The sequence below is a fragment of the Callithrix jacchus genome, chromosome 7, assembly GCF_049354715.1.
Source record: "Callithrix jacchus isolate 240 chromosome 7, calJac240_pri, whole genome shotgun sequence".
NCBI classification, from domain to species: domain Eukaryota; kingdom Metazoa; phylum Chordata; class Mammalia; order Primates; family Cebidae; genus Callithrix; species Callithrix jacchus.
This window is the reverse complement of record NC_133508.1, coordinates 135594552-135621764: the sequence shown is the minus strand read 5'-3', so window position 1 is coordinate 135621764 and position 27213 is coordinate 135594552. Positions and strand designations below refer to the sequence as shown.

Here is a 27213-nt window from a genome sequence, read left to right as displayed (position 1 = left end):
TCTTTATTAGTCTAGCTAGTGGTCTATTTTATTAATTTTTTCAAAAAACGAGCTCCTGGATTCATTATTTATTGAAGGGTTTTTCATGTCTCTGTCTCCTTCAGTTCTGCTTTCGGAGTTACATGACACTTCCTCTCAGATTGATCACATAATTGGAAGTGAAACACTCCTTAACAAATGCAAAATAACTGAAATACTAACAGTTTCTTAGACCACAGTACAATCAAATTAGAACTCAAGATTAAGAAACTCACTCAGATCCACACAACTGAAAATTGAACACCTTGCTCCTGAATGCTTCCTGGGTAAATGATGAAATTAAGGCAGAACTCAAGAACTTTTTTTTTTTTTGAGACAGAGTCTTGCTCTGTCCCCCAGACTGTAGTGCAGTGGCATGATCTCGGCTCACAGCATCCTCTGTCACCCAGGTTCAAATGATTCCCCTGCCTCAGCCTCCTGAGTAGCTGGGAGTAGGCATGTGCCACCACCCCCAGTTATTATTTTTTTTTTTGTATTTTAGTAGAAACAAGGTTTCACAATGTTGGCCAGGATGGTCTTAATCTCCTGACCTCATGATCCACCCGCGTTGGCTTCCCAAAGTGCTGGGATTACAGATGTGAGCCACCATGCCAGCCTTCCTGAAGATTTTTGAAACCAGTGAGAACAAAGAGACAATATGCCAAAATTTCTGAGATGCTGCTAAAGCATTGTTAAGCGGGAAATTTATAGCACTAAATGCTACTTCAGAAATCTAGAAAAATCTCAAATTGACACCCTAACATCACAACTAAAAGAACTGGAGAATAATAGCAGAAAACAAGAAATAACCAAGATCAGAGTGGAACTTATTTGTTATGCTTTTTAAAATCTTGAGTTGTATACTTTCTTCATTTTCATTTTATAGATTGAATAATGAAAACATTTAAAGTTACTGATTTCAGTAAAAGCTTTGTTAGCATCCATGTGTTTTCATTATTTTATTATTTTTATTTTTCTTCAGAAACTAGGATTTTTCCCCCCCGTGTGGACAACAGTTATGTAAGATAGTATTTTTATTTTTATTTATTTATTTATTTTTGAAAAAAAAGAGAGAGAAAGAAAGAACAACAGGAATGAAGGAGAGGAAGAAAGAGGACGAGAAAGAGGGAGAGAGAACGGGAGTGTTGCTTTATTCTAAAAATGGGTATTGAAAACCTCTTTTATGCCAATAATTGTACTTAATAATGGCCAACCAATATTTCATTTAAACCTGTGAGTACCTGTGATGTGGTACTGATAAGAGTGTATATTCTGTGTGTTTAAAGTGAAGAGTTCTATAAATGTTTATTAAGTTTACTTGTTCCAGATCTGAGTTCAAATCCTGGATATCCTTGTTAATTTTCTGTCTCATTGATCTATCTAATATTGTTGTTGAAGTCTCCCACTATTATTGTGTGGGAGTCTAAGTCTCTTTATAGGTCTTATGTATCTGGGTGTTTCTGTATTAGGTGTGTAAGTATTTTTATTTGCTTCTGTATTCTTGGGATAGAATTCAATTTTTATTTTTTCACTTTATTAGCCATATATGCCGCTTTTAATTTATCAAGTATACTCTCAATTGATTTCACACCAAAGCATCATTTATAGTGTAATCAAATTATGTTTCCTTTAGGAGAAATGGCTTCTTAGCTGATGCATTTTTAGAAAACTTCTTAATTTTTTAACAAAAATTCTGATGTAAAACCCTACAAATTATATTTAAGCCAAGATGGACTTCAGCAGAATCTCCTGTTATATTTGTGTCAGTGTTACAAATCACTTAAATATATATATTTTTTTTTTTTGGTAATACAACTCAGAGTTTAAATAAAAATAAATATTTTTGTTTCATGGTCTTTATATTCTAATTTTTCAAAGTTAAAAAATAAAGATATTGTATTTTTGAATCTTTAAAAATGTATATTTGTCATTTCTAATTGATTAACTTAATTTGTAATTTCTGTACACTTCTGTTTCATAGTTAGAGATGAAATATCTAATAGAGATCATCTTTTTCTTGATAACCTCTTATAACATCTTGTTTTTTTACCATGGCTATTTGAAACAAGAATATCTGTAAATATGGAATAGTATTAGAAAATAAATATAAAATCATATTATTTCTCTCCTACAAGGAGAGAAACATGTATGTTAGTAGCTAATAAAATAACTTTTATTTCTAAAGAAAGCTAAATATTTGAAATTTCTTTATTTTGTTTTCTATCTTAGAGTATCTGGAAATATTGGTTCTATTTAACCACATTTTCTATTAGAAAAATGTGAAAAGCATGTATGTTTTTATTTGATTTTAAAAATAATGGGCATCACATATTTAATTGAAGATTTATACTCCACAAAAATGTTGTAAACCTTTATCCTGTATAATAAATGATACTGCGTATAGAAATACATATTATAGTATATAAAGAAAGTTTTCATCAAATCCCTAAAAGACTATTAGATGTAGCTTTGGCTCAGGGTATATTATATTCAGAACTGTAGGACTAATGTAGTGACTGTTACAGTGAACTATAAATAGATTGAATTTTTATTCTGAATTTAGGTAGGAAATATCTAATATGTGTACTAAAGTCATTAGGGGATGGTAGAATATATACTGTTATCCATATCTAAGGAAATTCAGATGGAAAATATTACAAAAGTAGCAGGAATAAAGAAACAAAAACACGAAATAAAATGCCCATAATGTGATTTTTCTAGGATCACATCTATTTAACAAACAACATTGAGATTTCATATCTTATCAGCTTAAGGCATGTTCTTGACAGCTATAGTTGTCTTGCAGTTCTAGTTTTAGTTAACACACATCTTATTTCAATTTCCCAAGGCATGATGTAAGCAAAGTTTTAACTTGGTTGTCAAGGAACCTTTTTCTAATTCTTTCTAAGGTTGATTATTTCTTGCATGGCAAATGTTTGGAGCCTCAGGCTTTTAGCAAAGGGAAATCTGAATAAGTTCCCATTCACAGAAAGGAAAGAGGCCTAGTGCCTGTCACTGCGTGGAATGTTCTTGTTACTGCTTTGTCCTCATTTCCACCAGGAGTCTGCTGCTCAATAGATGACCAACCTCCATCTTTCCACAATGCTGTCCATAATAAAGTCAAGTTTTGCTGGTCTCCGTCCCAGTAGATTCACACCAGGAGTCAAGATACTTGTCTTTCAGCTTTCCATACACGAAAGGAAAACTCAAACGTTTTCCATCCCCATTTGCACACTATGGTGTATTAGAGTAGAATCAAACTGTAGAAATGCAAAATGTCTGAGCATCTTTCTTAAATGTTACAAAATCTAAGACATCCTCACTCTGCTGTGATAGAAGGATTGGGATGCCTTTATTCCTCTTTGATAAATCACAAAAGCCACTACTAAACTAAACTGTTGCGCTTTCTCCAACAAATACCCACCTCAAAAAGGTTGGGAGGTCTTTCTTGAATCTTCCTGCAGAGGCACTGAATAAAGTAAACCTAAGATTAAGTATTTTGTGAGTCACCTCTGCTAATTAACTCATTGGCAGGGCATTCCACTGCTCAACCTTGAAAATGGCATTCTTATTCAGTTTGCTAATATTTTATTAGAATTTTTGGGCCTGGTGTTTTCTTTTATGTCTAACCTTTATTATATATTGATGTGAAGGGTATTTAATTCATAAAAACAAACAGTGAAATTCTCTTTCTTTTTAAATTAAATATCTGTTATTTAAAAGTTAGAATAAAGCTCTGAATACTCATTAGGAAATTTTAATAGCATCTAATTCTACTGATACTAATAGTTATACTATTACTTGCTATAAAATGTTTTCAATAGTACATATTTAATTAATGTTTCAGTTTAATTAATGTCATTTGATACATTCCACAGTTCTGAATATTAGTTATTAATCTCACCTTGGTTTGTCCCTTATTATAAACTTCCTGACAGTTACCCTACCTGCCAAGATAAAAACAGAATTAGTATTTTAGGAAGACAAAACATGGCCTTCTATGATCCAGTTCCAGTCATCTTCTCCTCTCTAACTTCTTGCTCCATTGCTTGCTTTGGACTTTATACTCCAGAAACTCAACCTTTTTAGTAGGTCTTTACATACAATATGTTGTTATTTGCCCTTGAGGCTGGTGCCAGCTCTGCCCTCTAACCTCAAGAGATGTAAGAGCACAGCAATTATGTCTGTTGGCTCTGAAATTAGCCTATATATGTGACTGCAATAAAGGTTATGTAAGCTCTCGTGTCCTTTAGTATCATTATCTATAAAATGAAAATACTGGTAACACTTCATGGGGCTGCTGTGGAGATTAAATGAGTCAGTATATTCAGTACTTAGAAGAGAACTTTACACTTAGGTGCACTGTGCAGGTTAGTTGTAATTATCATTTTGTGGATATACACTGCTCTTCTTCTGTGACTCCACTTAGAGACTTTGTTTTTAGGAACATTTTGCCTTCAGAACACAAAGAATTCTCCTAGGCATTGTGCTTCCTTCTGTATGGCAGGAAATGTGAGATACAGCTATTTACCTTTTACTTTCAAGGAGATATACTGGCGCATACTTGATAACTGGATCTCTAAACTTCACTCAAGAGGCCAGTCCCTGATTACAGAGTTCATCTTCCACCCTCTGGAGTGCAGATATCTTAACAATCTCCAACATACTCACCACCTCTTGCTCATGCTGTCTGATCTGCATGATGTCATCAATGTAATGAATCACTGTGACATTCTGTGGGATGTCCAGATCACTTCAGATTACATATATTATTACTGAAAAGAGTTGACATATCCCTGAGGCAAAACTGTAAATGAATATTCATATCTACTTCGTGAATCTGAACTGTTTCTGATCTCTTTCTCTAATTGGAATGGAAGAAGTATGTATTTGCCAAATCAATGGCCACTTGCAGTGTACATGTGGCCTTATAAATCTTCTCTAGCAATAGTATCGTGTCTGCAAGAGAAACTGCAGTCAGGACTACTCTTTAGTTAAGCCTGCAGAAGTTTACAGTCATCCTCCAGAATTCTCTGGTGTTTGCAGAGGGGCAGGCTGGTGAATTAAATGAGAGTATGACAGGGACCACTACCATTTCTCCCCATCCACTACCATTGTTCCCCATCCCATTGCACCCAGGATAGGATATTATCTTTGATTTACTCTCTTGGCTTGATTTTTCAGATATTTTCATGGGACCCTCTCAACTCTGATAGCTTTTTAACTCTTAGTTCACAGACCAGAGACCCAATGTAGGAATTACTTCAATTAACAAGTGTAACAATTTCAATTATGTACTTGGAGACTAGGAGAATGATCACTGACCAGGTTGTGGTTTCAGTGGGCCAACTGTGAATTAGACTTCAGTCTGGCTGCATTTTTTACCTTGCCCCATAGGTACCCACTCTTATGTCGCCAGTCTTAAGTCTTCAATGTTACTGAAGAACCAGTGCTTAATATTCCTTGAAATGTCTGATTATTTCCCTTTTTCCAAGGCTTAGTTGCGTGAATAAATGACCACAGCTTCCTTTGGGAAAGGACTAGGGGAATCATAGTGTTTACTTGCCAGGATGTTTCAGTCTTTCTTCCTAGGGACCCTGCCACCTCTTTGGTCAGTAGGTTTCAGAAGTGAAAATTGTCTCATGTCTGGGAACTGAGCAAGTATTGTGACTTTTAATAGAGGTGACTACCCTCTGCTTCCTGACTTTGTTCATCTTCCCTTGACAATGTTCCCTATCAAAATCCTGTCTTTTCCTTTTAAAGGCCCTGTAATCCCACTTCTCTGTATTCTCGACCTTCTAAGGTTAGCTGAAATGAATCTTCCCAGACTATGAACTCTCATACACATGTGGTGATCATAGTCTGTTTTATATTTATTTGTGTATATCTTTTGCCCCAACTTGACTGTACATTGATGCCAGAAATGTGTCTTATTTATCATCTTATTATTTAAATGCCCCACATTGTGTTCTGAACATATTATGCAAGCTATGGAAGTTTACTGATAATTTTAATGATACTGGCTTTTCTTCTGCATTTCGTCCTTAGTAAAATATGTTCCTGTCCTATTTATATACTATTTTGTATATGTAAACCTATATATTGAATATGATGTTTTATATTCAATATATATTTTTTGGCTGACTTTCCATTCTTTTTGATGTTACATATTAAGATTTTAATTAATCTCATAAATTTTTTGGCTGACTTTCCATTCTTTTTGATGTTACATATTAAGATTTTAATTAATCAAATGTCAAATTTTCATTATTCAAAATGTTGTTTTTTATAGATAATTTGTGGTAAAAGCCTTTCAGTGAATGAAATGACTCTTAGCACTTTGAAAGAAAAAGGCTACAAAGCTGCTTTCATTGGAATAGGTAAGTAGTTACTCTTAAATATATTTATTTATAGTATTTTTTAAAATTTCCTTACAATATCCAGAAGAATGACTGCGTTCGGAAACTTTCATGATGGAAGTTATATTTGTTCAGGGGATAACAGAAATGGTTGGCCAAGTAACTAAATTTCTATTTTATAAGTAGTCGTGCTGTTTCACCTCAATTATGGAGAGATTTTGGCAAGATGTTTTTTGTCTTCCCATTCTATCAGCACACCATCGTCACCAGTGAGTATCACTAGGAAGAAAATATTTTCAAGTCATGTCATGGGAAACTCAGAACCTTTCTAGAGGCTGTAGCTTTCTTTTTATGGTAAAACAATTGACTACAGTAATAATGAAGGACAGAGTTGTCTCTTTCCATTTTGCTGTTCAATTTTCAAAAATTTCCAAAGACTTTTCCTATTTAGTTGAATTTTTTTAATGTTTCATCAGTGTTCTGAAAGTCAGTCCCATAGACAGTGTATCACTCCTGAGGCACTCAGCGTATACTGTTTTCTCATATTTTACCTAAATATGTTATGGCAAATGAGTTTTCTACCATTTTTCTTCCACTTAGTGTTTACTGAAAGACCAGAGAGAACAAATAAGTTGATTTGACTTAGTCTTTTCCTCATGAATGTCATGTTCATTCTCTCATGTGATTGTACTATGGACAATTATGACATATAAATTGAGTATATTAAATCAGGGATCCCCAAGCTTGAGGCCATGAACTAGTACTAGTCTGTGGCCTGTTAGGAACCTGGCCACACAGGAGGTGAGTAGTGGGCAAGGGAACATTACTGCCTAAGCTGCCTCCTGTCAGATCAGCATTAGATTAGATTGGAATCTAATGGCATTACATTCTCATAGGAGTGCAAACTCTATTGTGAATTGCATGTGAGGGATCTAGGTTGCATGCTCTTTATGAGAATCTGCAACTAATGACTGATGATCTGAGGTGGAACAGTTTCATCCTGATACCATCCCTTCTCTGACTTGGTCCATGGAAAAATTGTGTTCCATGAAAGTGGTCTTTGGTGCCCAAAAGGTTGGGGATTGCCATGTTAAATTGTTATTTATTTTTCATATAAGCCGATCATTATATATTTTCCTTTGTCTTCAGCATTTCACACTTTTAGAATATGAAGATCTAAATAATATCATCTCTTTAAGTGATCACACACTGAGTAATGTTTGTTTTTGCAGCTGTCCTTTCTCATTGTGTTTCTGGAGTGAGTGCAGTCATCACTAATGCTTGTCTACTAAATTTTTCTTATCAGAATCATGTCTAAGCCCATCTCTGCCAGCTCCTTTATTTAGGTGAAAAGTTATGGAAAGCAATATAAATTTCCACTGTCTTCTAGCTCCTAAACGTCTCCGCTGAACCTCCTTCCTTTCAGAAAATTTTGGGTGCCATTTTCATTAGTATCTGTTTATATGATCTTCATTTCAATGTTATCATTATTGTGTATATCAAAAGTAGGAAGGAGGAAAGATCTGATATTTTTCCTGCTTTCTGTTTTTAGACATACTATATTTGATTTTAGCTTTACTTTTCAACATTACATTTGTATTGAGAATTTAATGTACAGAAATTGGGCAAGTGGCTATAACGTATATTCTGCTAATACCAGCAATGTTAGATCAGCACATTCCAATTACTGTCAGTAAACACATGATCAAAAATGCTTGGTCAATAACAAGTGGAGAATTTCATCAGGCTTTAGGTCTGCAATACTGATAATGTTTCAAATGACTATTTGAAATTCACCATTGTACTAAAAGATATATTTCTCATTATATGAGTATATACTAATATAATTACTAATACATGTATCTGTAGAACTTTGTAAAGAATCTGAAGAAATATGGACCAATAAAATAAACAATATATTGAAGTATTCAAATTAATTGCATAAGAAGCAAATTGTTCCAAAAATTTAGAATAATTAAATTGTTCATTACTCTGAGTAGTTATAACCATCAAACACCTTCTAACTGAAATAATCGATTGTGTTTCAGCTTTTTTATTGTATTTTATCTATTAAGTCCCCTTAAATATATTATTTGTCAGGGCTATACTGGTTCACAATACAGTTGTCTCCATTTGACTCTGCTCTGAGTTATGTATACAGCATTTAGAATGTAAAGTCCTTTCATATTTATGTGCTGTGCATTTACATGCTGAGAAGTGAATCTCTGACATTGTGGTGTAGTGATGTGAGGAATGCAGTTATACCGTATTTTAGTACTTTGTATGTACCATACACAAAAAAGTTGCAACATGTCAAAAAGAAAAGCTTCAGTCTGTGAAGACAAGTAGCCACATTCTCTAGGAAATGTTTGACACTCAGGATTGTCGACTTGGGAATTTATGACCTTTGTATTACCATGTAACTGTTGGTTACTTGGACAGCCACACAACCTTACATGCTTTTGTTAACTTTGCTTCCATATTGTAATTAAATTTCACTCACTTATTTTATCTCCCCCTTCTCACCAATTTTGGAGGAGAAAATATAGAATAGGAATTCCATATTATTTAGGATATAGGTTTGGGCACTTTCAGAAAACAATAGAGGGTAAAACAATATATACATTTAGTTCTTTCTCATCCGACAGTGTAAGCCATTTTCAAACCTGAATTCCGTCTTTGAACTGTGGTGGTTACCATGTTCACATTCATACTAATAGAAATGGGAAAGAGAAGTAGCTCCTTCCCTTTTATGTTTATGAGCCAGAAGTTACACAAATCACTTCTGCTTTTATCTCACTGTCTGTAACCTGACTTTGTAAGCCTGCCAACAGCAGAGGATTCTGGGAAGTATTGCCTTTTGTTGGGTAGACATAATCCCCATCAAACATCTAGTATTATAGGGTAAAGGAATAATAGATATTGAGAGAGGAGAGAAGTAAAAGTCTCTGTTACAGGTGTGCATCATCATTAGTATTTTATACAGGAGATCAGTAAAGCACTTAGTAGAAAAGAAAACACTTAGTACTTAGTGCATACATGTTGGTTACATAGGTAGTTTTATTTATTTTTTTTTAATTTTTTATTGCATTTTAGGTTTTGGGGTACATGAGCAGAACATGCAAGACAGTGCGTAGGTACACACATGGCAGTGTGTTTTGCTTTCTTTCTCTCCTTCACCCACATTTGGCATTTCTCCCCAGGCTATCCCTCCCCACCTCCCCCTTCCACTGGCCCTCCCCTTTTCCCCCCAATAGACCCAGTGTTTAGTACTCCCCTCCCTGTGTCCATGTGTTCTCATTTTTCATCACCCGCCTATAAGTGAGAATATGTGGTGTTTCATTTTCTGTTCTTGTGTCAGTTTTCTGAGGATGATGTTCTCCAGATTCATCCATGTCCCTACAAACGACACAAACTCATCATTTCTGATTGCTGCATAATATTCCATGGTGTATATGTTCCACATTTTTCCAATCCAGTCTATTATCAATGGGCATTTGGGTTGATTCCAGGTCTTTGCTATTGTAAACAGTGCTGCAATGAACATTCGTGTACATGTGTCCTTATAGTAGAACGATTTATAGTCTTTTGGATATATACCCAGTAATGGGATTGCTGGGTCAAATGGAATTTCTATTTCTAAGGCCTTGAGGAATCGCCACACTGTCTTCCACAATGGTTGAACTAATTTACACTCCCACCAACAGTGTAAAAGTGTTCTTATTTCTCCACATCCTCTCCAGCATCTGTTGTCTCCAGATTTTTTAATGATCGCCATTCTAACTGGCGTGAGATGGTATCTCAATGTTGTTTTGATTTGCATCTCTCTGATGACCAGTGACGATGAGCATTTTTTCATATGATTGTTGGCCTCATATATGTCTTCTTTCGTAAAGTGTCTGTTCATATCCTTTGCCCACTTTTGAATGGGCTTGTTTGTTTTTTTCCTGTAAATCTGTTTGAGTTCTTTGTAAATTCTGGATATCAGCCCTTTGTCAGATGGGTAGATTGCAAAAATTTTTTCCCATTCTGTTGGTTGCCGATTCACTCTAGTGACTGTTTCTTTTGCCTTGCAGAAGCTGTGGAGTTTGATTAGGTCCCATTTGTCTATTTTGGCTTTTGTTGTCAATGCTTTTGGTGTTTTGTTCATGAAGTCCTTGCCTACTCCTATGTCCTGGATAGTTTTGCCTAGATTTCCTTCTAGGGTTTTTATGGTGCCAGGTCTTATGTTTAAGTCTTTAATCCATCTGGAGTTAATCTTAGTGTAAGGGGCCAGGAAGGGGTCCAGTTTCTGCTTTCTGCACATTGCTAGCCAGTTTTCCCAACACCGTTTGTTAAACAGGGAATCCTTTCCCCATTGCTTGTTTTTGTCAGGTTTATCAAAGATTGTATGGTTGTGGATATGTTGTTGCCTCCAATGCCTCTGTTTTGTTACATTGGTCTACATCTCTGTTTTGGTACCAGTACCATGCTGTTTTGATTACTGTAGCCTTGTAGTATAGTTTGAAGTCCAGTAGTGTGATGCCCCCCGCTGTGTTCTTTTTGCTTAGAATTGACTTGGCTATGTGGGCTCTCTTTTGGTTCCATATGAAGTTCATGGTGGTTTTTTCCAGTTCTGTGAAGAAAGTCAATGGTAGCTTGATGGGGATAGCATTGATTCTGTAAATTACTTTGGGCAGTATAGCCATTTTCACGATATTAATTCTTCCTAACCATGAACATGGAATGTTTCTCCATCTGTTTGTGTCCTCTCTGATTTCGTTATAAAATCAATGTGTAAAAATCACCAGCATTCATCTACACCAATAACAGACTTAAAGAAAGCCAAATCAAGAATGAACTGCCATTCACAATTGCTACAAAAAGAATAAAATACCTTGGAATACAACTCACAAGGAACGTAAGGGACCTCTTCAAGGAGAACTACAAACCACTGCTCAACGAAATCAGAGAGGACATAGGTAGTTTTAAAAGATGGAGATGCTTTCTCTCTCTGTAGTTGGAAACACCATAGTTATTGATCTTGTTATTTATAACCACCATCTTATTCTATGTTAGATTGTGTTAAAGAAAAAATATTTTTAATTAACTCTGACTTAGTAAGGATAGTTCATTAAGCTCATTGTATTATCATAAGTTTGTTCACATATTTCCAGTTTTTTCTGTTGTGTGCGATACTGATTGCGCAAAATCCCTCACTTTTAGAGTTTCCCCTAATGCTACCAGAGTCCATTAAGGAAATTATCTCATTGAATATATATCATTGTTACTTCTAGAGACTTAACATCTCTTTTGTCAGAAGAAGTTTAATTTCTTCTAAGTACTGAGATAAAGCCCTATGTCTTATTCAAAATTCGGTTGTTATCTTCACAATAATTTAGTCTTTTTTAAAGACTCTAAAATGTTGGAATTTTTATTGAAATCAAAGCACCTGGACAGCATGTGATCGACAATGTTCAGAAGTAGAATTGGAACATCTGCTATACAACACTCTTAAAAAATATTGGATGATTCTCTTTATTTGGTATTGAAATTGACATAATAGGTTACAACCATTGTTTCTTCCTTTTTATTTTATGAAAATAACCAGAAAATGATAGAATAGGAAGTATTAAAGTATGTTGGCCATGGTTAAGGCAAAGGTTATTTTGTGAAAAATGTTTTTTCAGCTCTATATTTTTGTTTTTGATGTGTGTGCTTGCACATGCACACTACATTAAAATACTGTGCATGTATTTTTTAATTTAACTTTAAGTTCTGGGATACATTTGCAGATCTTGCAGGATTGTTACATAGATATACACATGCTGTGGTGATTTGCTGCCTCCATCCTCCTGTCACCTACATAAGGTATTTCTCCTAATGTTATCCATCCCCAATCTCCCCACCCCCAGCTATGCCTCCTCTAGCCCCCCACCTCCCAACAGACCCCAGTGTGGAATGTTCCCCTCCCTGTGTCCATGTGTTTTCATTGTTCAACACCCACTTATGAGTGAAAACATGTGGTGTTTGGTTTTCTGTTCTTGTGTCAGTTTGCCTAGAATGATGGTTTCCAGATCATCCATGTCCCTGCAAAGGACATGATCTCATCTTTTTTTATGACTGTGTAGTATACCATGGTGTATATGTGCTACATTTTCCTTATCCAGTCCATCTTTGATGGGCATTTGGGTTGGTTCCACGTCTTTGCTATTGTAAAAATTGCTGCAGTGAGCATACATGTGCATGTGTCTTTATAATAGATTGATTTATAATCCTTTGGGTATATACCCAAATAGGATTGCTGGGTAAAATGGTATTTCTATTTCTAGATCCTTGAGGAATTGCCACACTGTCTTCCACAGTAGTTGAACTAATTTACACTCCCACCAACAGTTTAAAAGCATTCCTACTTCTCCACATCCTATCCAGCATCTTTTGTGTCCAGATTTTTAAATGATCGCCATTCTAACTGGCATGAGATGGTATCTCAATGTGGTTTTGATTTGCATTTCTCTAATGACCAGAGATGATGAGCATTTTTTCATAAGTTTGTTGGCTGCATACATGTCTTCTTTTCAAAAATGACTGTTCATATCTTTTGCCCACTTTTTGATGGGGTTGTTTTTTTCTTGTGTATTTGTTTTAGTTCTTTGTAGATTCTGGATATTAGCCCTTTGTCAGATGGGTAGCTTGCAAAAATTTTTTCCGATTCTGTTGGTTGCCAGTTTGTTCTAATGATTGTTTCTTTTGCTGTGCAGAAGCTCTTGTTTAATTAGATCCCATTTGTTTATTTTGGCTTTTTTTGCCATTGCTTTTGGTGTTTTAGTCATGAAGTCCTTGTCTATGCCTGTGTCTTGAATGGTATTGCCTATGTTTACTTCTAGGGTTTTTATGATGTTAGGCCTTAGGTTTAAATATTTAATCCATCTGGAGTTAATTTTTTGTATAAGGTGGAAGGAAGGGGTCCAGTTTCAGCTTTCTGCACATGGCTAGCCAGTTTTCCCAACACCATTTATTAAACAGGGAATCCTTTCCCCATTGCTTGTTTTTGTCATGTTTGTCAAAGATCAGATGGTTGTAGATATGTGGTGTTACTTCTGAGGCCTCTGTTCTGTGCCATTGGTCTATATCTCTGTTTTGGTACCAGTACCATGCTGTGTTGATTACTGTAGCCTTGTAGTATAGTTTGAAGTCAGGTAGCATGATGCCTCCAGCTTGTTCTTTTTGCTTAGGATTATCTTGGCTATGCGGGCTCTTTTTTGGTTTCATGTGAAGTTTAAGGTGTTTTTTTTTCCAGTTCTGTGAAGGTCAATGATAGTTTGATGGGGATAGCATTGAACCTTTAAATTACCTTGGTCAGTATGGCCATTTTCATTATATTGATTCTTCCTAACCATGAGCACAGAATGTTTTACCATCTGTTTGTGTCCTCTCTTATTTCCTTGAGCAGTGGTTTATAGTTCTCCTTGCAGACGTCCTTCACGTCCTTTGTTAGTTGTATTTGTAGGTACTTATTCTCTTTGTAGCAATTGTGAATGGGAGTTTGCTTATGATTTAGCTGTTTGTCTGTTAGTAGAGGCAGAAATTAATAGCCTACCAATCAAAAAAAAATCCATGTCCAGATGGGTTCACAGCCAAATTCTACCAGATGTAGAAAGAGGAGCTTGTACCATTTCTTTTGAAATTATTCCAAACAATACAAAAAGAGGGAATCCCTAAATCATTTTATGAGACCAACATCATCCTTAAATCAAAACCTGGCAGAGATACAACTAAAAAAGAAAATTTCAGGCCAGTATCCATGATGAACATCAATGCAAAAGTCTTCAATAAAATAATGGCAAACTGAATGCAAACGGCACATCAAAAAGCTTATCCATCACAATCAAGTAGACTTCATCCTGGGGATGCAAGGCTGGTTCAACATATGCAAATCTGTAAAGGTAATCCATCACATAAACAGAACCAAAGACCAAAACCACATGATTATCTGAACAGATGCAGAGAAGGCCTTCAAGAAAATTCAACAGCCCTTTATGCTGAAAACCCTCAATAAACTAGGTATGAATGGAACGTATCTCAAAATAATAAGAGCTATTTATGACAAACCCACAGCCAATATTATACTGAATGGGCAAAACCTGGAAGCACTCCCTTTGAGAACCAGCACAAGATAAGGATGCCCTCTCTCACCATTCCTATTCAACATAGTATTGGAAGTTCTAGCCAGAGCATTCAGGCAAGAAAATGAAATAAAGGGTATTCAGTTTAAAAAAATAGGAAGTCAAAATGTCTCTATTTGCAGAAAAAGAAATAAACACTCAATTGGAAATATAGGAAGTCAAATTGTGGCTATTTGCAGAAGACCCCATCATCTCAGCCCAAAATCTCCTTAAGATGATAAGCAACTTCAGCTAATTCTCAGGATACAAGCTCAATGTGCAAAAATCACTCATGCAAAGCATTCCTATATACCAATAATACGTGGTTTTTAAATGTGGCTCTTGTTAAAGTTTGATAGCCAATGCTATATAATGTAAGGACCCTGATGTACTAATCACCTTTTTTTCATGGTATACTCAACACCTATCAATAGGTAGCTATTAGTGAGTTAAACAAGTATTGAATGACTGCAATCATTGTCCAAAACACTGTGCTAAGAATTAAAAAACAATAAAGAAATCTGAATTCAGTGCCTAGCTTCGTTTTAAATTTAGTCAGAAATATCAAGACATTCAAAAAGAACAGCCATATTGCACAGTTTCAGGAGTGGGATGCAGTAGGGTGGACTGGCTGGTCATGGGTATAGTTGCGTTTTTTGTAAAGTTCTGTGGGTAATTTTATTCTAGAGTCAGGTTTAAGAACCACTGTTATGGGTGACTGAAGCGATGGACCCTTGGTCATTGTTTTAAAGGAGCCCATTTCTGTTTCTCTTTCTGAAATTGATACAATTATTTTACTTGTGATGATCTACTCCCTACCTTCATACTGTAGCCAGGATCAGTGAACCCTCTTTCTCACTCCCCACCCCACACAAACCATTATGTACCTGCTCCCTTTCTACATGTTTCAGAGTGGACTTTTTATGTAGCATAGCACTTTTTCACCCCCTTTATTATAATTTGCTAGTTACATGTTTGTTCCACCACCAGAAGTTAAGCTGCTTAAAGGCTGTAGATTCTATCTACCTTCTTCATTGACAGATGCCTAATGTCAAATGGTGCAGTAGGTCCTACTTTGGTGCCTAGCAAAGTAGCTGGCACATAGTAGGAACTTTACAAGTATTTTTAAATATTGATTTTAAAATGCAACTGTTTTGACTGTTTACCAAAATTAAGTAAATTTATAGGATGTTTTAAAAAAATTGGCAATTTTGGAGTATTATAACATTGCCCAAACCCAGGGGTAAATACATTTTACATGATTATAATTTCAGTATTATACTATTAATGAAATAAACAAGTATGAATAGTGATATTAGCAGTGCTGATATTGGAAATAATAGCAGTTATAGTGACTATTACTCCATGCTCAATTCTTAACATGATCTGTTCTATTAACTCTTAAAATGGCTCTTGAGGTTGATATTCGTAACACTCATTTATGGATAAGAAAATTAAGACTATCAAAGGTAAAAGAAAAGAAGTAAATTGCAACTAAAGCATAGAAAATGCATTTTATAAAGAAAGTTAAAAAAAAAACAAGTGCAAATATCCATACTTCAATTGGAATTCAAAGCCAACATGAATTTCTACATTTCAGCATCTCACTTAGGATTCTTGAACAGGGCAAGCTCATACTCAAGAAGAATTAGTCTTGATATTTAGCCTCATTTTTCTAATTGTTATTACAAATTGATTTTTCTTTAGTTACCATCAGAAAAGATTTTTTTTTAAATGTGAAGATTCTCAAATATTATAATAGACAAAGAAGAGATAATTACAATTAAGAAAATCCATTGAGAGATTGTCGTATTAAATTTGCTACATAGTAGCCTTAATTAAATCTCTCCTGCCTTCTTAAAGCCAGAATTCTTCTCTATAAAAATTATTCTTAATTGGCCTCTTAATCAGAAATTTCTAAATTGTATATAGTTGTGTATATTTTCTGTTTATTTAGAGGAAAATGCAACAAAGTTTTTAGACCACTTTCTTTACTTCTGTTCCCAGATAAAAATGGAAATTGTTTAGTCACTATCCACAACTATGATTAGATTATTTTTTAAAATAAATGACTTAATTGTAAGCAAAAAGCAAATCTTGAGTATTTTGCCTATCCACTTTTTTTTTATTTGTAATACTGTTTAATCTAATGTCATTTGTAAGTACTTGGGTATAATTGTAAAATGGCTCCCAAGAATTTGGAAATGAGGGAAATAGAATTCCAGCTGAGAGTTCATTAAATCATTACTTAATGGGTTCATGCAAAGCCCCAGAAGGAGATAAAATAGATGTAGGGCACTTTATTCTTTGATCATATTAGCATATCTATAGAAAGCACATATTAATCTGCAGAGGCAGGCAGTGGGGCTGGTCATCTTTAGAATTACTGAGGAAGAAAAGGAACCTGCAGAAATATTGACAGGGTCTCTTTTAAGGCACCCAAATCAATGGACCTTGAATTCTTTGAGACCAGGTCATAAGACATACAGAGAAGTCCATTTTAAAGATCTGTGAATCTCCTTGTTCTGATCACAAGCTCACCAAACTGCCACTGATTCCTAAATAGTTTGATTATGGGAGATGATGTTAATCATGCCAACAAAAGTAATGCTAGTCCCTGTGGTGATTACCATTGTCACCCAAAATTCTGCTTCCTCTAATAATATGTTACTCTAATGAATGTCACAAATATTTGTAGTGGATATAAATATTTGTAGTGGATACAAATATTTGTGGCATTCATTAGAGTAACGTATTATTAGAGATTGTAGTGGAGTGGACAGCACTACAACTACCTTACTTTCACTTCCAACAGGATACAATAGCTGTCTAAATCTACTCCTTTAACAATATCCACCACTTGGTAGACCTCTCCCACCATTAAGTATCCAGCTATTCCTAAGAAAGTGTACTTTTCTACCATTATACCTTGCTTATACTCATCTTTACTAAGAAAATTCTTTAGTCTGTCTCTGTATGCTAAAACAATATTTAGAATATTCATCTTAATACCACTTCATTCATTAGACTTTCATATTCAATAGAGACCTTATTCTGCAGGCTGGGCACGATAATACATGTCTGTAATCCCAGCACTTTGGGAAGGCTCCGTGAATGATTTGGGCTCAGGCGTTTGAAATCAGCCTGAGCAACATGGTAAAACCCCATGTCTACAAAAAATAACTGGGTGTGGTGGCACATACCTGTAGTCTCACTGACTCAGGAGGCTTGAACATGGCTTGAACCTGGGAAGGGGAAGTTGCAGGTAGGTGAGATAGTGCCACTGTACTCTAGCCTGGGTGACAGAGTTAGGCCCTGTCTCAAAAAAAATAGAAAAGAAAAAAAAAGTTTATTCTGTGTTGATATATAATGAAATATATGTCATTTACAGTAGAGAATCTAGTTTTCCTATGGTTATTTTTGGTGGTGCTGGGCATATATCCCTCCCCTGCCCCCAACACAAGCACAGTATACTCAACATTTATGAGAGTTGGTATCGGTTTTTATCCATGAATTCTGTGATTATAGTACATTTATTAACACATAGTACAACATCAAGAAAGTTTTTTGAATTAAAATAATTGGAAAAAGAAGAAAAAAGAAACTATGGAAGCGATGAAAAGCAATGTAATAACTTGTTGAGAAACTTTGAGATTATACTTGATCACTGCTTAAAATTCATGGATCTTTCTAAGCATCCTCTTTTATCTTTTTTTTTTCAATTTTCAAATGCTAATTCTTTATTTTTTCTCTTTTTCTTCTTTTTTTTTTAATTGTACTTTAGGTTCTGGTATACATGAGCAGACCATGCAGGATTGTTGCATAGGTACTTACATGCCAGTGTGATTTTCTGCCTCCATCCCCCCATCACCCATACCATATCTGACATTTCTCCCCATGTTATCCCTCCCGAACCCCCCACCCCATGCTGTCCCTCCACTAGCCCCCACAATAGACCTCAGTGTGTAACGTTCCCCTCCCTGTGTCCATGTGTTCTTACTGTTCAACACCTGCCTATGAGTGAGAACTTGTGATGTTTCATTTTTTGTTCTTGGGTTAGTTTGCTGAGAATGATGGTCTCCAGATTCATCCATGTCCCTACAAAGGACACAAGCTCATCATTTTTTCTGGCTGCATAGTATTCCATGGTGTATATGTGCCACATTGTCCTTGTCCAGTCTATTGTTGATGGACATTTGAGTTGCTTCCAGGTCTTTGCTATTGTAAACAGTACTGCTGTGAACATACGTGTGCATGTGTCTTTGTAATAGAATAATTTATAATCCTTTGGATATATACCCAGTAATGGGATTGCTGGATCAAATGGAATTTCTATTTCTAGGTCCTTGAGGAAGCACCACACTGTCTTCCACAATGGTTGAACTAGTTTACACTCCCACCAACAGTGTAAAAGTGTTCTTATTTCTCCACATCCTTTCCAGCATCTGTTGTCTCCAGATTATTTAATGATCGCCATTCTAACTGGTGTGAGATGGTATTTCACTGTGGTTTTGATTTGCATTCTCTAATGACCAGTGATGATGAGCATTTTTTCATATGTTTGTTGGCCTCATATATGTCTTCTTTTGAAAAGTGTCTGTTCATATCTTTTACCCACTTTTGCTTGGGTTTGTTTGTTTTGTCTTGTAAATCTGTTTTAGTTCTTTGTAGATTCTGGAAATAGGCTCTTTGTCAGATGGGTAGATTGCAAAATTTTTTTCCCATTCTGTTGGTAGCTGGTTTGCTCTAATGATTGTTTCTTTTTCTTTACAGAAGCTCTAGAGTTTAATTAGATCCCATTTGTCTATTTTGGCTTTTTTTGCCAATGTTTTTGGTGTTTTATTCATGAAGTCCTTGCCTATGCCTATGTCCTGAATGGTTTTGCCTAGGTTTTCTTCTAGGGTTTTTATGGTGTTAGGTCTTATGTTTAAGTCTTTAATCCATCTGGAGTCAATTTTAGTGTAAGGTGTCCAAAAGGGGTTCGGTTTCTGCTTTATGCACACTTTACACTGTTAGCCAGTTTTCCCAACACCATTTATTAAACAGAGAATCATTTCCCCATTGCTTGTTTTTGTCAGGTTTCAAAGATCAGATGGTTTTAGATGTGTGGCATTGCTTCCAGGGCCTCTGTTCTGTTCTATTGGTCTATATCTCTGTTTTGGTACCAGTACCATGCTGTTTTGATTACTGTGGCCTTGTAGTATAGTTTGAAGTCAGGTAGCATGATGCCTCCAGCTTTGTCCTTTTTGCTTAGGATTGTCTTGGCTATGCAGGCTCTCTTTTGGTTCCATATGAAGTTTAAGGTGGTTTTTTTCAGTTCTGTGAAGAAGGTAATTGGTAGCTTCATGTGGATAGCATTGAATCTATAAATTACTTTGGGTAGTATGGCCATTTTCATGATATTGATTCTTTCTAACCATGAGCATGGAATGTTTTTTCATCTGTTTGTGTCCTCTCTTATTTCCTTGAGCAATGGTTTGTAGTTCTCCTTGAAGTGATCTTTTACATCCTTTGTTAGTTGTATTTCTAGGTGTTTTATTCTCTTTGTAGTAATTATGAATGGGAGTTTGCTCATGATTTGGCTTTCTGTTATTCTGTTATTGGTGTATAGAAATGCTTGTGATTTTTACATTCTTAAGTTATTCTTTGATGCCTTTTAATTATGTCAAGTATTACATTACTGTGCTGAATATGAGAAATTTTTTCAAGTATTTTGCATTAATTTTTAGTGGTAGCACTCACTAGGGTGCTTAATGAGTATTTTATGATGAAGATGATGATATAAAGAAATCTTTCTTATTTCTACTGATAGAAGTCTCTAAATATTATAGATGATCAACAAATATCTGTTGAAGTATTGATTAATGATTAACTCTAATTAACCCTATTAACTCACTATGTCTATTTCTTCCATATTATAATAAAAAAGGAGATAATTCATTAATATGGTTATTTTTACATTCTATAGCTTATATTCTTTTTGTTTTAAGAAACCTTTTATAAAAATCAAACTTTATTTTAAAATATTTTATCTTCTTTGCATTTACCTTCTTTGTATTTATCTTCTTTGCATTTCTTTGGATGAAGACATGGAGGAATTTTTATTAAATCTCTCTATATATTTCGTGGAATAAAGATATATTTTACTTATGGTAGTTACCTAAATTAAAGAAGTAAAATAATTCCTTTTTTAAAAAGAATTAAGCAGTTCTTTTCATCGTTAAGCATTAATTTTCTTTTAGTAGTTCCCAATGGTTTAATTAACTCTTAAAGAGAAGTTGGTAAGAGAACTGGAAATTACTGAACTGACCAAAATGTTGTCTTTCAACTGCTGTTTGTGGCTGCCAGTTACATTTTTTGTGGGAAGTAATTATCATTTGTACCTGGAAGGGAATATTATTGGACATATGTTACAGGTATTGTCTTAGTCTTGTTAGACTGCTATGCCAAAAAAATATAGGTGGCTTCAATAACAAACATTTCTCACAATTCTGGAGGCTGGAAGTCTGAGATCAGAATACCAACATGGCTGAGTTCTGGTGAAGGCCCTCTTCCTGCATTGAAGATGTCTGCCTTTTCCTTGTATGTTCCCATGGCCTTTCCTTAATTTATCTGCATGGAAAGAGAAAGACCTCTGATGTTTCTTTTTCTTTCTGTAAGGGCACTGATCCCATGATGGGGGCCCCACATTTATGAATTTTACTAAAACTAATTACATCCCAGAGGCCCCTTCTCCAAATACCATCACATTTGAGATTAGGGCTTCAGTGTATGACTTTTGTCCTTAGGAGCATCATGATGTTTCGTTTTGTTTTTCATTTGTTAATTATACTATAGTTCTGCATTGTCCTCCAGAGGTAGAATATTGATGCTGAAGGATAAATTTTAGGATAGTTAACTAAATTAAAAGTTACTGAGATAATGGATATTGTCAAGAAGACTTTTGGAACATCACAGTACAACACCCTTCATCTCTGCCCCCTGATAATTTGATAAAGCTGAATGTGGAGAATTCAAAACTACATTGTAACCATGTGCACAGTACACAGTGGTTTCAATTAGAGCTAGGAGACATACTGTTAGATAGCTATTTCCACACTGCAAACCACACAGTTCTTATCTTACCCCTTTGCGAATACCTGTAAAGTTTTGTGAAATGAGGAAGACATACACACAAGGAAAGAGGAGTTAGTAAGAGACATGAAAAATGGTGTGGAAATGGCAAGGATTGATACAAGTTGGAGGAAACTAGGCATGTTTCTACATATGTGATATATATTTCTTTCTAGAATGATTTTACCAAAGTATGGAAATGTGAAATTCTGGAGGATAATTTGTGTTTTATGATTTATTATTTTCTATTTATACAAATTAAGCTATGCCATCTTTGGTTAGCAGGATTAGATAAAGTGATCTAATAATCTTTTTCTTTGTAATTTAAAGAGCTTTTTTGACTTTAAATGCTTAACACCTGTATGCTTTAAAACAAGACCAAAGTTTTTAAGGGACTGCATTAAATATTTTAAGTAACATATCTATTTTAGAAGCAATGCAATTGAAATTTATATGAAATCAGTTTTTCTTCAGATTTTGCCTTTGAATGGTTTAAGGGTGTCCAAAACAGTTCCCAACTTCCCAAATAGAATCTAGTTTGGTTATAATACTTTTTCTCTTTCTTAAACTCATATTAATTAGTATTATTGTAAGTTATGTCAGGAATTAATATATGGGAAAAACAATACTGCAAAAATGATTACAATGTGGAGTCAGAAACATAAACTCTTAAAATGTATTATTAAGCATTTATAGTGTGAATATCTAAGAAAAAAGTTTTTTAAGACAATGTTTTGATGTATTTACTTTCTTATCTCCAAATATGTAAGGAATCTTGATGTGTGTTATCATATTCTGATTAACCATGCAGTGCCACCTGGTGTGCAGATGGAAAGAACATTACACATCAGAGGCTCTATTCACACCCACACCCACCATACACAAACTTACATGACAGAAAGTTAACAGATGTTCATTTTGCTTGTGTTACTGAGATAAATTGTGCATCCAACTCTAAATTCATAAGTTAAATTTGGAAAACAAGATACTGATATTTGGGTTAATCAGTCAAAGATAATATTAATACATCAATTATGAGAATAAAGTCACATTTAATTGGAAAATTGCTTCTTTGGATCTTTAAGGTCTTATTTGTGTTTCTATTCTTTTTTTTTTAACAAAATTACTTGGCAGTTTTGTCTGTTGAGTCTTATCTTTAGTGATAAATTTATCATTCCTAGAATAATATAGTTTAAAACTGACTGCTATTTAATTTTTTTTTTGGTTACGTTTCCATTTTACTGGAATAAATAGCCTTTCTTTTGTCTTTTATGGAGATTGTATCACAATCAGGTGTTTTTCAACTTCTCTTATTCCTTTAGTGCTACTGTTGGTTGATAACATTTTACAGTGCATTTTTAGGCTTCTGCAATATACCTACCAGTGTTATAGCAATTATACATTGCAAAAAAAATTAATGACATTATGATATACTTGGGAAAGTAATGAAACTAATGCATTTTAAAAAGAAGAATTTTGTGCGTAGAAATATAATAAATAGAGTAGCTACATTTATTGAAGTTCTGTTCAAAGTCATGTTTAATTCTCACAAAGTAATTTTGGATTGGTATTATTGATATCTCTATTTCACATTTATGTAAATGGTGTCTAACAGATGTTAAGTAACCTTCTCAATTACTAGAACCTGGATTTAACTGAGGTTTATCTGAAACCAAAGCCCTACTCTTGGCTAGTATGTTAAATTGGCAGAGTTTAAATAATCATTTAAAAATTTATTTATGTTTTCTTAAAAATATTTTAAATGAATTCTTTTTAAAAATTGTGGTAAAATACACATAGTATAAAATATACCGCTTTCACCATTTTCAAGTGGACAGCCTAGTGGCACATAGTGAACCGTACGTTCACATTTTTGTGCTACCATCAGCACTGTTCATCCACAGAACTCTTTTCATTTTGCAAAACTGAAACTCTACATATTAAGCAACAAATCTATGAATTTTGCTATTCTATGTACCCAGTATGGGTGGAATCATAGTTATATATTTTGTGTGTGAATGGCTTATTTCACTTAGCATAATGTCCTCAACGTTTATTCATGTTGTAGCATGTGGCAATTTCATTCCTTTTAAGGACTAAATAATGCTCTTTTATGTATATATCACATTTTGTTTAACCTTCATTCATCAATGGACATTGGATGGTTTCTGACTTTTGGGTATTGGGAATAATGCTCCCACGAGCATAGGTTATACAAATATTTCTTCAAGTCCTTGACTTCAACTCTTTTGGCCATATATCCATATGTGGAACTGCTAGATAATTTGGCAATTCTGTTTAATTTTTGAGGAACCAAAATACTGTTTCCAAAGTAGCTACACCATTTTATATTTCACCAACAGTGAAAAAGGTTTTAATATCTTCACATCATCACCAACATTTGCTAGTTTGTTTTTGTGTGGTTTTTGATGGTAGCTCTCCTAATGGGTGTAAGTAGTATGTATTGATTTTTCATTTATTTTTCGTTTGCAGCCTGCTTGTTACCAACAGAAACTTGCAGTGATAATATATAGAGGAAAAAAGTTTAAAAATATTTAAGTATATAATCAAAAAGATGAACTAGAAAATAAGAACCTCTCCCATAAAAATGAAATAGCATTCACTTTTTTTTGATATTTTGAGGGCCTCAATTAGATTATATGCCAAAGGGATGAAGAGAGAGGGCCAAATTCAGCAGGAAGATCAGTTTATTTTTTTATTTTTTTTGTTTGTTTGTTTGTTTTTTTGGAGACAGAGTCTTGCTCTGTTACCCAGGCTGGAGTGCAGTGGCAAAATCTTAGCTTACTGCAACCTCTGCCTCCTGGGTTCAAGCGGTTCTCCTGCCTCAGCCTCCTGAGTAGCTGGGATTACAAGCGTCCACCACCACACCTGGGTAACTTTTGTATTTTTCGTAGAGATGGGATTTTATCATGTTGGCCAGGCTGGTCTCGAACCGTTGACCTCGTGATCTGCCCGCCTTGGCCTCCCAAAGTGCTGGGATTACAGGCATGAGCCACCACGCCTGGCCAGAAGATCAGTTTTGAAGTGGCAAATTATAGAGAAGACTATTAAGAGAAAGAAAAATATTTTCTATTTAAATTTCTAATAAAAAATGTTAAACCAGTTATCTACAAAATTGGTCCATAATTGATCAGTTATCAAATATTTTATATGTTGTGGGCTGTATGGTCTCTTTTGCAGATATTCAGCTCGCTACCTTTGTGATGTGAAAGCAGCCTTAGAGTATATGTAAACAAATGAATATGGCTTAGTGCCAATAAGACTTTATTTAAAGAATTAGTAGACAGGTAGATTTGTTCTGAGGACTACGCACCAGAAACTACTTAAGAACATAAATTGCTTATATTTTTTCTAGTTTTAAGAGAAGCAATTTAAGTAGGAGTCCAGTTGAAATATAAATCAAGTGAACTTTTGTCTAATAGAACCTAACTTGTTTTGATTGCATGCATCTGTTTGTGGAAATCGTTTAAGAACACCAACATAGGTAGCAGAAGTTGTATCTACCACTGATTATTTTTTACTAGCAATTTTAAATAGCTGATTTTTTGCAAATCTCCACATTTTGATGTTCATGAACACAACTATGTTTCTCACAACTGACTCACTATTTTAGCAAGTAGCCTATTTGAAAGGTGCATTCAAAAATATATTTTTCCTGATATGCCTGTGTTAATTTTTTAAAAATATTACTAACACAAGTAAAGCTGCTGTTTTTATTTCTAAAGTGTAATGTTTTATTCATTTAAAGTACATTAAAGTTCATACTTGATTTCATAGTCTAAGAAAAAAACACACACACAACTAAGAATTAAAAGACAGAAGGGGCCAGGTAGGGTAGTTCATGCCTGTAATTCCAGCACTCTGGAAGGCCGCGGCAGGAGGATCGCCTGAGGCCAGGAGTTCCAGACCAGACTGGACAACATAGCGAGACCTTGTCTCTACAAAAAGAAAAAACTAGCCAGGGACAGTGGCATGCACCTATTCAGTAGGCTGAAGTGGGAGAATCACTTGAGCCCAGGAGGTCAAGGCTGCAATGAACTATGATTGTGCCACTGCACTCCAGCCTGAGTTATGGAGCAAGATTCTGATTCTAAAAATAAAATGAAACAAATCACAGAAAGAATAATCGAGAACTTAAGTTTCTATGAAGTGATTGATGGTTCTAAAAGTATAATGTAGACATTATTAATGAATGGTTTTATTTTTCTCATCAATTTTTGATAACTTAAGAAAAAATAAAATATATACATACAAAAAATTTATCTTTACCTCTAGGCTAAGACTTGTTCCATAAAACCTCTTTAAACTTTCCTTTTCACTTTATTGTTCTGTCTCTGGATTCTTCATTATGAATGCTAACAATTAGCACCTATTGACTTCAGCCAGGAAATAAAAAGCCATCCAGACTATAGTTCCTTTTATTCAAGGTGCTCAGGGCAGTACACTGGGATTATATTGGAAGATGTCCTTAACTTTTTATGCAAGCATATTCATCGTCTTGCTATAAATGACAAATAAGTGCGTGTTTGTTATGTGGCAACGTTTGTTAAAGACCGTAGGAAAAGTATCACTGTTAAATTAATTAAAGATAGACTCATCTGAATACTGAATAAGAAAAATAACTGGATATTGAATAGAATTTGTGATTTTTTGTTTTGAAGATAATGTGATTAGGTAGAAATGAATTCTTTTGTGCCAGGTAGTGGATCAAAACATTCCTAGTTCAAAATCTGTTCGATTTACTGTAAAAATACATTAAATTCAAGACTCCCTAATTAAATGTTTTATTCCCTTTGCCTTGAACTGGATTCAAGTTGGTTTTTACGATACTTAGAAAAATGCAGAAAGAAAAAGTAAAAAGGCGAGGCATGGTGACTCATGCCTGTAATCCCAGCACTTTTTGAGGCCCAGGTGGGTGGATCATCAGGTCAGGACTTTGAGACCAGGCTGACCAACATGGTGACACTCTGTCATTACTACAAATACAAAAATTAGCTGGGTGTGGGGCACGTGCCTGTAATCCCAGCTACTCAGGCGGCTGAGGCGGGAGAATTGCTTGAACCTAGGAGGTAGAAGTTACAATGAGCAGAGATTGTGCCACTGCACTCCAGCCTGAGTGACAGAGTGAGACTCTGTCTCAAAAAAAAAAAAGTATAATAAGAACAATCTGAAAAAAGATTGATAATAAAAAATACTACTGTCATTTTATGGGAGGCATGATCACTTATTAATTCCATAGATATTAACAGATATTAACATCTATGTGTAATTACTAAAATAAAAAACACTTTAAGTATATTGACTTAAATTATTTTCTAAAGCAAACCACCCTGACGTATTGGATTTTTGTGTGTATGTTTGTTTTCCTCTCCTGTTGACTGTAGAAATATTTGGTTAATGGAGTACTCTAGGGCAAGTTGAATCAATGTTATGTTTGTGCCTTTTTTCCCTTTCTAATGTGTTTTTGGTAGCTGTATTACCAGAATTTCTGACAGAACCATTCTGGGCTATAATACGAGATCATATGGGACTTAGAAATGACTGAGTATGAGTCTCTA

The 27213-nt window shown here is 34.7% G+C and overlaps 1 protein-coding gene across 4 annotated transcripts in view; it reads left to right on the top strand.

The window, feature by feature from the left end:
* The window catches only part of DPYD (dihydropyrimidine dehydrogenase), an 895784-nt gene that overhangs the window by 282389 nt on the left and 586182 nt on the right, over positions 1 to 27213 (top strand). For all 4 annotated transcript variants that reach the window (XR_008473049.2, XM_035252229.3, XM_054236576.2 and 1 more), the window contains one exon: positions 6311 to 6398. Coding sequence is in view for 3 of the 4 variants with exons in the window: in XM_035252229.3 (XP_035108120.1) it covers positions 6311 to 6398 (88 nt within the window). In the remaining variant the exon portion in view is untranslated. The remainder of the gene's footprint in view (positions 1 to 6310; positions 6399 to 27213) is intronic.